General features: G+C 39.0%; 1 protein-coding gene across 3 annotated transcripts in view; it reads right to left on the reverse strand.

Moving 5' to 3' along the window:
• The window catches only part of LOC149209632 (alpha,alpha-trehalose-phosphate synthase [UDP-forming] 1-like), a 232,362-nt gene that overhangs the window by 18,932 nt on the left and 199,519 nt on the right, over positions 1-13,911 (reverse strand). For 2 of the 3 annotated variants that reach the window (XM_089396422.1, XM_089396423.1), the window contains exons 12-14: positions 478-657; positions 262-384; positions 7-94 (exon numbers count right to left, since the gene is read on the reverse strand). The exons of the other annotated variant lie outside the window; for it this stretch is intronic. In XM_089396422.1, the coding sequence (XP_089252548.1) occupies positions 7-94; positions 262-384; positions 478-657 (391 nt within the window). The remainder of the gene's footprint in view (positions 1-6; positions 95-261; positions 385-477; positions 658-13,911) is intronic. 3 annotated transcript variants of the gene reach the window in all.

The raw sequence follows: 13,911 nt of genomic DNA on the forward strand, positions 1-13,911 counted from the left end.
AAATACCTGCATATTTGTAGTTCCATACTAGTGATGTTTCTCGGACCTCAACATATGACCGTGGTGTCCTTTCTCGGAAATAGTCCAAAACAAGCTGTATAAAACAAGGGTTTTTAATTTCATGCTAATTTTGTCTTCACAGGGTACTGAAATGCAGAATAGAATGAAAACACATGTAGTTGGGGTGCCATCACCCCACATCTTTTTATAAGAATCTGTTTGGGAAAATTTGATTGTCAAGTTTGAACAACCACAACAGACCTGAACACTTTCAACCCAGTCCATATTAAGATGCTCAGGCATCGTACTCATCCACTCTCCTGATGTGAGGCGAAGAAACATGCCATTCTCTGCTGCCAACCACACGTTGAAATCTTTGAAATTCTGTCATTTGGCACATGTCAAGTTAGACACTAATACTTATTTTAAGATGAGACACCGCAAAGTTATGAAAAAGATAACAAACTTCCCTTGTACCTCATCTAAGATACTCCTCTCACTTCCACTAAGAATAACTATGGTTGTCTTTGGATCATTGCAGAGGATTGAAAGGGGTTCTCTCAGTTCAGGATGCAAAACAAGCTTCATTTCTTTAATTTGGCCATTCCCTCTTCTTCCAGGCACATCAACTTGTTCAGTCATTGTTGCATTAAAACCCTGCAGAAGAACAATTGTCAAATTCCTCTTCTCATGCATTATGCCTCACCCTATGTAATACATGTCTATTATTATAATTAGATGGCACAGATACACCAAAAAAAATTAGGCTTCAAAGTATCTTAAGAAATTGCTCTTTGTTACCAGGGAGAAAACAAATACAACAGTGTTCTGCATGCTCTTCTGCAGCCAAGATACATAAATATCTTATGAAAGAGCATTGCAAGATGCTTCCAAATAATTAATGTCAGTATGTTTTTAAGACCTCTACAATATAATGAAATACAATCTAAAGGGCCAAATATGTTCAACATTTGAGACTCTGAGAGGTATTATGTCTAAGCTTTTGTTGTTGTGCAAGTCAAAAGATGGCACTTGCCAATGGGAACTTGATTCACTATTGAGGGTATTAAGCCATCCATCAGGGTTACTTCTTGGTGTGGTCTGCCATATCCTAATGACAAGCCTGTAATGTCCTCTTCAAATTAATTGCCCACAGGAGAATCGGGTGGCCTATTTAACCATAGTCATTTAAAAAAGGGAGAAATTATTATTTAATATTTACTTAGGTAACATTAGATAATAAAAGTTAAATTTGGGGCAAATGAACGGAAACTTGTAAGTCACTCAAAATTGAATTTAGGAGGGAAAAGCCCCAATGAAAATCTATAAAAGGGAGACTCATTATGATCATCATAGATTGTTATTCTCTCTGATTTTGGGCTGATATATATCTTTCGAGGCAGCAAAGGGTTGAAGTTTGTCTATCTGTGGCAACAAAAGGGATGGTAAAGTAATTTCTAAGGCAGCGAGGAGCTTAAGGTTCCCTTTCTGTGGCATCGAAGGGCTGGGAACCATTCTTCTGAGCAAGCGAGGGCTAAAGACTTCCTTTTTGAGGTAGGGAGGAGCTGAAGGTTCCTTTTCTGTGGCAGTGAACGGTTGGGAACCATTCTTCTTAGGCAACGAGGGTTAGAGACTGCCTTTCTGAGGCAGAGAGGAGCTGAAGGTTCCCTTTCTGTGACAAAAAAGGGCTCGAACCCATTCTCTTGAGGCAGCGAGGGCTAGAGATGCAGGCGGTGGTGAATCTCATTAACTTTCCATGCCCTAGATTCTTCAACACTGATCGTGTCCCCTTTGGTCACTCGTAGCCTGAGAAATAGTCTCTTAACCCTCAACTACCTCAGGAAATTAGCCGTCAACCTATCATTGGCACAGGAACTATGTTATTGTATCTGTGGGGCTAGGTAGTTGGATCTGCGGATCCCCGGATTGGATACGGATCAGGATCGACCAAAGGGGACACAATCAGGAGGACACAAAGGTTAATAAGGGTGTCAATATGATTTTTTGGCAGCAAGGTGTTAACTACAATATGTAGCGTAGAAATCATATTTGATTTGATATCCCTATTGGGAGATCGTTGACAGTTGTAAGTCTGTTAATCACCTGTTGAATCAATCCTATTTTATATTGGTTGCTTATGGAATCTACTGTTGCTTGGATTATTTTCGATACTACTAGTGTATTCAATAAAGAGTATTACAGTTTCATATATTGATAAATACTGCATTACTATTATGTGTGGAATTTTAATACTGTTGTAGTCAACTAGTTATTATTCTCCTATCAATTGATTATTTGTCTTCTGCAATTTATTTGCAGCAAATACTAAATAAAACACTACTACAACTTCACAAAAAATAAATAAACCACAGGAACTGAGAAAATTATTTCGCACACACAAATAATGAACACCAATATTTTTGGACAAATGTCCTTAAAAAAACCCCATTGTGGGGAAAACAAGTTCTGCAGATGAGTTGTTTCATTGATTCTTCAACAAAAACTACGATGGAGAAATTAAAATCATTTGTCTTAAATTAGCAAACCTCCGGAAAATTATCCCAGTCACTTTTGCAAGTCGATCTAGCCTCTTGGAAGCAATTTGGCCCCCTATGATCAATTCATCCTCCCTCTAGGTCTTGAACTAGTCACACATGCCGCCCTGGCACTCGACCCTCTCTCGAAAACTTGCACTGCTAGGAAAATGAACTTGGCCTCCACTAGATTTCGACCTCAACTAGAAAATTTGACTTTCCTGTGCAACTTGATCTCTCTAGCAATCTATCTCCTTGCTTCGACAACTCGGCCTCTATGAAGCAATTCACACCACTGGAAGATCGACCACTCTTTGTCAAGGTTGCACGAAACGGGTACGAGTTTCTGAAACAGGCACGGGTACGAAACGTGACCCCCCCAAATTTTGGAAACGGGAAACGCGAATATGAATATATATATATATATATATATATATATATTAGGACATTTAAGAAATATGTTCAATCATAAAGCATTTATGATAAATTTTAATTTATTACATTACGATAAAATTGTCAATTGTCAAAGCATAAACTATAAGTCTCTCAATTTACATCACATTTACTCATGAATGATCACATAATGAAAATAGAAATATCCAAAATCAGCCATGAGAAATTTCTAATTTCTTGTCTTGTGCTTGATTGGGAGTCTCCTCCTACATAGTTGAACGACCTTAGTGCTCTTGATTAAATACAAGTTTCATACCCTAGTACCCTACATGCTCTTGATTATTGGGAGTCTCCCTTGCATAGAGGGCTTGGTTCTCTTGATTAAATACAAGTTCCATACCCTAGTACATGATAAAATCCAATGGAAAAATTGCAATCTCCCCAATCCTGAAATCCTGAAAAACAGATAAGTCTACTGGATTTTGAGTGAGATCTAAAATTCTACTTTCTCCATATGAAATCCAATAAGGGCGAAACCACTTTCTGAGTCATTTCATGGTAATGTTAAAAATTTAAGTAAAAGGATATCACTTTTACTTTAAGAATTTAACATTACCATGAACTGCATATGCTTCAAACTTCCTGATGAACTGCATATCAACACTACGGAAAAAGTTCACTTTTATAACTTTAGACAGGCATCTAGAAGCAACTAGAAGGCATTAGAAAAACCTAATTAAAAATTAGAAGACAAATTAATAAAAAAAAAAGTCAAGTTGCATGTGGAAACGGCGTCATACGGCCCAAAAACGCGTTTCCAGCCATACTGGCCACATTTCCACCTCAAGAAACGTGCCAGTACAGCCAGAAACGCGTTTCTGGGCTGTACCGTACGCGTTTCGGCATTTCGTTTCCATTTCCGTATGGAAACTCCTCCCCTGCCAGCGTTCCCTGCAACTTAGCTCTTTGTAGAAAAATTGAACTCCTATAAACTCTGATAATCGTTGTGATGAATCTCCTCCAAAAATCCTATCTCCAGTCACTGTTGATCTCAATTTGTTGGTGCGCCCCTGTACTATGATTGCGTCCTTGCTATCACTACAAACTTGGGTCTTGGTGTAATCTCCAAATCCCCATCGATTTCCTCTTGTAATCTCTTGTTGACGAATCAACGACCATGATCTAATCTCAATCGATGGCTACGATCATCTTGAGCTCTTCTCATTACTTTTCTAGAAGTCACAAGAGGAAAATCGATTTACCTCATTTAATTCCAATAAATTAAGCCATTTCTGTAATTTAGACTTACGAAAAGTAATAAACTGACTAATTAATTCTAATTAAGGCATTTTCCTTAGCGACCTTTTCTGGTTATTGGAAAAAACCAAACCATTGTGTTTCTTAGCCTCATAGGCACCATTTGAGACTATAACACCTGTTTGAGCCACATAAACTAACACTCCCTCTTAGCAAGGAAGGTGTTCTGCATAACACCCAACTTGTCTTTAAAGAAGATGAATCTCGCCTTACCTAAAGCCTTTGTTAGTATAACTGCTACTTTCCCTGTTAGTTTTTGTAGCATTGGATGTGTTCTAGCCACGAAATATTGTGGAGAGGCTAGAATACAAGAGATCTCCAAAACCCATAAATCGTTTTTGGAAATTTCACCTAGAAATGACTTAATTAGATTATTAATCGTTTTTAAATATTTCCTAAGTCTAAACTTAGGGAATATGACTAGTTAATCAAAATTAATCAAGGTGTGAATCTTCTAAAAACTCACACGGATTGACTTCAAGTTAATCCTAGCCATCGATTAAGATCTAATCTTAGTCGTTGAAGTCTCAACAGAGGATTATAAAAGAAGTCGATGGGCACTTTGAGAAAACACTTGAGCAATTCGTTTTCATGAGCAGATTGATTTCCAGAGTAGCATCAATCAGTTGCCAGAGAGAGAGCTAGTGAGATCGAAGCAGTGAGAGAAGGGTAGAGACAGTGAGGCTGGAGCAAAGAAAGGCAATGATTTCTCCAGGAAGCAGCACAAAGGTAGCATAGAAGCTTCAGTAAGCAAGTTCAATTTTGCTAGGGTGAAGCTAGATTTCAGTTCTAGAGGCAAAAAATCATTTCCAGAGTGTTGGAGGACCAATTTCCCACTTAGCAAAAGTTTGGATGGCTTGATCTAAGTAGAGTATGTAGCAGACTACGTTGGTGTGATGCAGTAGCTGCACAAAGCTAGAAGGACGACTTGATTTTCAGAAAGTTGTTGAGTGTCGGGATTGCTCAGAGTGAGGGTAACTTCTCTCAAGATTTTTGTACCAGTATTTTCCCTGCAAGATTGCCAATGTTCAACATCCAAATTATTGTACTCCAATTTCATTGTTTCTTAATCATAAAACCCTCAGCTGTTGCACTGGTTTTCCTGAGTTGGGTTTTTCAGGGGACATTTGTCCAAAAATAACTGTGTTATTTTATGTGTGTGTGCTAGTATTTCTTCCAATGTTGATTTCTTCCGCAGTTTATTTATGTAGGTTGCAGTGTGATTGATTCAATATTTACTGTAGCAAACAACAAATAAATTGTTAAGAATTAATTTAACAATAAGGAGAATTATTTCCAATTGCTGCAATAGGAATCAGGTTTCTGATCTTTCACATGGTATCATAGCACAGATGATCAACCGGAGAGCTTAGTGGCGAAGGTAGAGGGAGTTTCATTGTTCATTGAAGGGCAGCAGTTCGAAACCTCAAAGGTATGTAGCCGACTACGTTTATTTTATGTGTGTGTGCTAGTATTTCTTCCAATGTTGATTTCTTCCGCAGTTTATTTGTGTAGGTTGTAGTGTGATTGATTCAATATTTACTGTAGCAAACAACAAATAAATTGTTAATAATTAATTTAACAATAAGGAGAATTATTTCCAGTTGCTGCAATAGGAATCAGGTTTCTGATTTTTCACATGGTATCATAGCACAGATGATCAGCCGGAGAGCTCAGTGGCGAAGGTAGAGGGAGTTTCATTGTTCATTGAGGGGCAGCAGTTTGAAACCTCAAAGGTATGTAGCAGACTACGTTGGTGTGATGCAGTAGCTGCACAAAGCTAGAAGGACGACTTGATTTTCAGAAATTTGTTGAGTGTCGGGATTGCTCAGAGTGAGGGTAACTTCTCTCAAGATTTTTGTACCAGTATTTTCCCTGCAAGATTGCCAATGTTCAACATCCAGATTATTGTACTCCAATTTCACTGTTGCTTAATCATAAAACCCTCAGCTGTTGCACCGGTTTTCCTGAGTTGGGTTTTTCAGGGGACATTTGTCCAAAAATAACTGTGTTATTTTATGTGTGTGTGCTAGTATTTCTTCCAATGTTGATTTCTTCCGCAGTTTATTTGTGTAGGTTGCAGTGTGATTGATTCAATATTTACTGCAGCAAACAACAAATAAATTGTTAAGAATTAATTTAACAATAAGGAGAATTATTTCCAGTTGCTGCAATAGGAATCAGGTTTCTGATTTTTCACATGGTATCATAGCACAGATGATCAGCCGGAGAGCTCAGTGGCGAAGGTAGAGGGAGTTTCATTGTTCATTGAGGGGCAGCAGTTCGAAACCTCAAAGGCAGCACAGTCACCTTGGCGAAGAGATCGAATTCTTGAGGAGAAATCGATTTTTCCGAGAGGGATAGAAAAATTCGATCTCTCTAGATCAAGGGTTTGCAAAGGCAGAGGGAGCAGCCAGTGTTTTTCGCAGAGCAAATCTCTAGCTAGACGTAGTAGTTTTGCAACAGTTGCTAGCGCAGAACTGGAGGAAGACTCCAGATTGGAGGAAGACTTTGCCATGTTTGTTGACATACCCCTAGGAGTCAAGTGGGGTGACTTGGTGTTGTAGCCACAGAGTACTACAGATGGGCAAGATTCTTGAGGAGGTCCACCTCTTGAATCAATACCTTGTTACGAGGCCCACAACAGTTTGTAGCAGGATGGATCAGTGGCAATAGATGCAGCCAGATGCCAGAGTGACAGATGCAGAGTCTAGTTGCAGTCAGATATTGGATAGCGCAGTGCAAAGTTGGCAGCAATTCAGATGGCACAGTGCAGAGTCAGCAGTAGCACAAATGCCTCAGTGACTGCGTAAATACTAGCAGCAGTCAGAGACTCCAGTGACAGATGTATCATACTAATCACAAACTACAACTGATTCAATATTTAGGATGTTTTTCAGTTGCAGATGTTGCAGTTGCAGCAACAACAAATGGAGAGGGAGTTGCAGTGCATATGCAGTGTTGACAGCAATTTTGCAGGGTCAGCAGCGGCACGTATCAGAGTTGCGCAGTAGTTGGTGGGTAGCAGTAGCCATACATCAGCAACGTGATAGGAGATGATGCAGAGACAAGGTGGTGCTACAGGGGGCAGCAAAACTAGAACACATTCCTCACTAAGAGGGAGTGTTAGTCTTTGTAGCATCGGATGTGTTCTAGCCTCGAAATTTTGTGGAGAGCCTAGAATACATGAGACCTCCAAAACCCATGAATCATTTCTGGAAATTCCACCTAGGAATGAATTAATTAGATTATTAGTCGTTTTTAAATATTTCCTAAGCCTAAACTTAGGGAATATGACTAATTAATCAAAATTAATTAAGGTGTGAATCTTCTAGAAACTCTCAGGGATTGACTTCAAGTTAATCCTAGCCCTCGATTAAGATATAATCTTGGGCGTTGAAGTTTCAACAAAGGATTATAAGAAGAAGTCGATGGGTACTTGGAGAAAACACTTGAGCAGTTTGATTTCATGAGCAAATCGATTTCCAGACTAGCAGCAATCAATTGCCAGAGAGAGAGCCAATGAGATCGAAGCAGTGAGAGAGGGGCAGAGACAGTGAGGTTGGAGGAGACATTCTAGATCCAACCAATCTGACACCATCACCTCAAGCATACTTGATCCCATATTCAATAGTGTCGCACAAATATCTCAGCACAAGTTTAGCTGTCATCCAATGCACTCTCTTTGGTTCCAACATGAATGTACCGAGAGAGTTTACTACATAGGATATATTTGGCCTAGTGTTGACCAAATATATGAGAGAGCCTATCAACTGCCTGTACAAGGTGGAATCCACATGCTTCTCCCTAGATGCATCTATTTTCCTCCAATTAGTGATCTTGGGTGTAGACATGGCTCTACAATCTCCCATCCTGAATCTCCTTAGGATCTCGATGCACTATTTTGTATGTCCAAGGAAAATCTCACCATCCGCCTGCCATACCTCCATGTTTATAAAATAGTGCATGAGTCCCAAGTCCTTCATCTCAAACTCAACTACAAGATCCCTCTTGCACACCTCTATGAGCACCAATGAACTTGTAAGCAACAAGTCATCGACGTACAAGACAAGAATGAGTACCTCACCCTCAACCACCAAGTAGTAGAGGTTCACGTCCACCTCACCTTTGACGAAGCCCATACCCTGCAAGTATATCGATGCGCTCATACCACGCCTTGGGAGCCTGCTTGAGCCCGTACACAACTCTCTTCAACTTGCACACGTGGGTTTCTCCATTGTGTGCCACAAATCCCTTCGGTTGTTCAATGTACACTTCCTCCTCTAGTTCCCATTCAGGAATGTCGTCTTGACATTCATCTGATGGATCTGCCATCCCATCTGTGTTGCTAAACGGATCACGACTCATATAGAAGTATAATTGGTCACAAGAGAAAGTGTCTCCTCGTAATCTATTCCCTCCTTCTAAAAGAACCACTTGGCCACAAACCTAGCATTGTATTTCTCGTTACTGCCATTTGCATCGTGCTTGATCTTATAGATCCAACGTGATCCAACTACCGCCTTGTTTGTCGGTCTTGGTACTACCTCCCATATATCGTTCTGCATCATTGAGGAATACTCCTCAACCATTGCACCCTGCTACACCTGTTGTTGTGCAAACTCTTGATAGCTGAAAGGCTCACTATCAACTAGCTAACTAACTATTTCCATGTAGCCAGTGTACCTCTCTAGTTGTCTCCACTCTCTTTTGCCTATCCTATGAGTCCCCACAAACTCCTTAGCATCCTTGAGTGTCTGTTGAACCTCACGATTCCTCTTGCTAATAGTAGAGTTAGGAATATCCACCTTTTATATCCTCTTGATGCATATCCCTGATTTGTTGCTCCATGCTCAACGAACTCTCAGGAACCCTTGCACTTGAGCCTGTGCTTGTACTTGTGACTGTATTCATGCTCTGTTGCCCCTGATCCTGTTGCTCAACTCTTAGAGCTTCTGCTGGCTACTCACTCTGATCATCATTTGTTGCAAAATCTCTAGACCTCGATTATGCTTTGCCCTCTAGGAACTTGACATCTTTCCTGACAATCATCCACCTGGTCCCTGGAATAAATATTTGATAAGCCTTGGAGATTTCATTGTAACCAACGAAATAGCCTTGCTCTGCAATATGATCCAAATTTGAACGTGTCTCATGGAATGCGACAATATGCTAGGCTGCCAAATATCTTGAAATAATTGGCATCTGGCCTTTTCCCTGTGAATGCCTCCTTAAGTGTCATCTTTCCAAGTGCTCTATGTGAGACTATATAAATTGTTGTACTGCATCCCTCTGCCCATAAATAGCGAGGGAAATCCTGTTCATACAACATAGCTTTTGCTGCCTCCAAAATCGAGCAGTTCTTCCTCTCAGCAACCTCGTTTTGTTGTGGGTTGTAAGGAACCGTCCACTCTCTCCTAATTCCTGCCCTAGTATAGAACTCCTGGAGTTCCTTACTCGTGTACTCATCTCCATTGTCTGACCGAAGAGTCTTGATCTTTTTGCCTGTCGCATTATCAACTAGAGCCTTAAACTCCTAAAGTGACTGAAGACCTCATTCTTGGTCTTCAAGAAGTAGATCCAAGTCTTCCTAGAGAAATCATCGATAAAAGACGCAAAGTACTCATATCCCTACAGAGATTTTGTAGACATTGGCCAACATATATCTGAATGCACTAAGTCAAGTAGTGTTGGGAAATCTAGGGGTAGCTAGATTAGGTGATTTCTCTTCTTTAATAACAGCTTGTGATGTATTTTTACCTAACTTGATTATCTTCTTCTCTCTTGATCATTATTATGCTCTTGTCATCAAACAACTATCAACTATGAAATACAATGAGACAAGAGGACACGAGATATAGGCTATAAGCCAGGGCCAAAACCTCTCCTCTTGAAAGGAAAACCCACAAGAATTCTTCTCTTCTTATAGAATGTTCAGATGACAAATTCCAAGACCTAGGACCTTTGTCAAAAAACGCTCCACGAACAAGTCAAATGCTCCTTAATGAACTTGTTTCAACTCAAGTCAAACTTGCCTCATAACAGATGCAACTTCTCCTTTGACTAATATTTCAGACCTGCAAATTCGTCCTCTTCACTTGCAACTTTTCGACTCTCTATAGTTACTGCTTCTTCACCAGGATTGTTATAAGGGTAGAATTTTAAGTCTTTTCTTCTTCGCTAGGCTTGCTCATCTCTACTAAAGTGCTCAACAACTTTCTTTTGATCTTCCTTGCTTCCAGATTTCAGCTTCTATTGAAGAGTTTGCAATTCACCTCAGTTGCAATTTTGGTGACCTAATCTTTGAACGTGTGAGATGATACAACCCAGAAACAGTGCTTAAAATGCTTCAACTTCCTTCTAGATTTCTTCTTTTCTTCACTCTTCTTTCTTATGATCCAAACTTGGATAAATCCTTTTTCCAAATGAAGTCAAGGTTCTTATATATAGGCTTCTTCGATGTCCTTAATAGACCAACATATCATCTCTAGGAGGTCGACTTCACAGTTTGATAGGCTAACTTGTTAACTGCATGTTGACAAGGTCTTGGAGTGCCTTTTATGACACTTTTGATTTACATAAAATTTCTTTGACTTGATACATGATGTCCAAATGGGTCTTATACATATTCCAATGACTCAATTGACTTCTTTTTGACTCAATGACAAAACCTAGAAGCACATAATGGATGCTTGACCTAAATAAAATAATCTTGAGCATGAAACCCATGCTGCAAAATAATAATAATAAAATTTCTTTTTCTCTTTTCATCAAAATACATAAATCATGATTACATTAGACATTATAAAGACCAAACCTAGTTACACTTTTCAACAATTATCCCCTGTGATCTATTGTCACTCATTGGAAAAGTTTCTTTCGCAGACTTACCCAACACACATCCTCTACAAACGCCATCATGCTTTGTGCTCACCTCTAGAACACCTATCACTGTCTCACGAAGCAATCTACGTGCTCCATGATGTATATGGCCCATCCTCCTATGCCATAGGTCCCATCGGTCCCTCTGATTGTTGTCGCTAACTAGTGCCTTGGGAGTGTACATCTGCAACCTATATGTTAACTTTAGGTATGTTCTATGCTCAGAGCAATTTATTTCAATTTTCACAGTTAGCTCAATAACTTTTCCAGATTAGCAATCACATCAGCATTAAAGTAAATCACAGATAGAACATAAACATAGATCACAGAAGACAAGCCAAGACAAGAGGACACAAGATGTGGCGCTAGCTAGGGACAAATCCCAATGTGGGGAAACCCTTGATCAATTCTTCTTATATGTTCTTCAGTAGTTCATCAGAGAGAGAGAGAGAGATATAGTACATTTACAATAGAAGTCAACACTTTGACTTATCTAAATAAGAGCATAGATCATCTCTAAGAAGATGATACATGAGATTAGTTGAAGACATGTTGCTTCAACTGATTCTCCAAGGTGACTCCTTCACCTATCATTGTGCTGCATCTCTTCATTATGCTACACCTCACCGTGCTGCACCTCATCATCATGTTGCACATCACCGTGCTGCACCATGATGCACCCATCATCACTATGCTGGACCTTATGGCCATGGTGCGCACATCGTACTACTGCACCTTATGCTACCACTACTGTCCCATGTGTCATTGTTGCACCATGCTACCACAGTTTCCCTGTTGTCGCACAGATTGTCACGACAACGCTCAGACTGGGGGCTGTCACCCTGATCCCCGTTCTCTCTGTTTAAGCCTGTCTCCCCCGGCTAAGGGGGGTAGACCCTATGGGACAATGAATGACCAATTGTGGACCAGTTGGGTTGAGAGACACGAGGAAAAACAAGCACTTATTTGATTTTATTAAGTTAATAGACCAGTGCCTTATGGAGTTAATGACTGAATGATTATTTATCAAATGCTTGCAGAAATATGAGCTCATTAACAATCATGATTCATTTACCATCAAATAATTCAAACTAAGGTTAACTTTTGCCAAATGCGAGATATTCGATGAATGCTCAATGTCTTAACAATATTCCAACAATTAAAATTCGAAAGATTAAACGCTTTAAATAACCACGTAATTTTAAATGCTAACCGGAGATCGGATTCATATAGCTAATCTTTAAATGATCTTCTAAGCATATTTAACCACATGAAAATGATAAATATCAAAATTTTAGCCTCAGCAGAAAAGATATATAGCAAACATGACAAATCCTTGAGCCAAGACTGAATTTGGCAAAATATTTCCAAATTTTTTGTATTTTCAAACAAGACTAAGCTAACTAAAGTCTAAGTAATTGAAACTTTAAATATAAAATCTAAATAACATTAAAATCTAAACTAAATCAAAAGAAACCCTTTATGCCTTTTATGCCCTTTTTTGTTTTTATTTTTATTTTTTAATTTAAAAGGTTGAAATAAAACAAAATTAAAGTCCTAATCTAAACTTAAACTAAAGGGACCTTTTTATTTTTTGTTTATTTTTTAAACATTTATGATTTTTTATATTTTATAACTTTTTATCTAAAAATGAAATAAAACTAAAATCAAATAAAATCTAATGTCTAAAAAAGAGGAAAAACTTTTTATGTCCCCCCCTTTTTTTATGTGAAATTTATTATTAAAAAATAAAAATAAAACAAGACCAAGTTAATCTGAAAAATTGATTTTTTTTACTTATTTATTTTATATGAAATTTATTATTAAAAAATAAAAATAGAACAAGAACAAGTTAATCGATTTATTTATTTATTTATTTTTGTTTATTTTTTAAAGTAAAAAATTAAGCAAAACTGAACTCGCTTTATATCTAATGCTAAAACTAATACTAAAATCTAAATTTAAAATAGCCTAACTCTAAACCACATACGCATGTATATAAAAAAAAATAAAAAAAAAATCAAATCAAATTTACGTTCCTTTTTATTTATTTATTCGCTGGGCAGGTATACGGAAGAGTTTTCGATGGCAAAGACTGCGTGAAACCTGAATGGAGGACGTGAAGGGTTTGCAGGTCCGATGGTGTCGAAGGAGGCTGCAGAAGACTACGCGGATTTGTTAACAAGATTACTATGGCAGCGACGGTGAAGGATAAACTGTGAGCAGATGATGGGCAGCTAGACGAAGCAGCAAAAATGGCAGCTCTTGTGGTGAACCAATGTGTGAAGGATACGCAGGCAAAAGGAAGTTTTGGAGCTGGCAGCAAGGAAACCGTGTGGATGAGAGGATGGACGCTATGTGGGTAATGAAAGATGAACGCAGCAGCTTGGAAAATGGTGGAAGAGGGAGAAGGCAAACCGAGAAGGCTATGTGAGTAGACTCGGGCTGCCAGTGGGAGAAAGGGATTACGTAGAACAGATGAGGAGCTTCGATGATGATGCAGGTGAAAGGGTTGGAAAGAAAACTGTGTGGGGAAGATGGTGATAATATCTACGCAGGTCGGTTATGGATGCGTTGAAGGAGGGAGCAGAAATGACTGCGGAAAAGAACGCAAATTTGGAGCAGTGGATAAGATATGTGATTGGATGAAATTTTATGCAAGCACAGGGCAGTGATGGAAGAGGAAAACGCAACAGAGAGGCAACACGCAAAAAGCAGGAGGCTTGTTGAACGCAGGGAGAGAGGGAGCTGCGTGAAGTTGCCAGATTGCTGAGAAGAGAGAGAA

Source organism: Pinus tabuliformis, chromosome 1_2 (assembly GCF_031772625.1).
Source record: "Pinus tabuliformis cultivar Carrire ecotype Pingquan chromosome 1_2, CPIR1, whole genome shotgun sequence".
Classification (NCBI taxonomy): Eukaryota; Viridiplantae; Streptophyta; class Pinopsida; order Pinales; family Pinaceae; genus Pinus; species Pinus tabuliformis.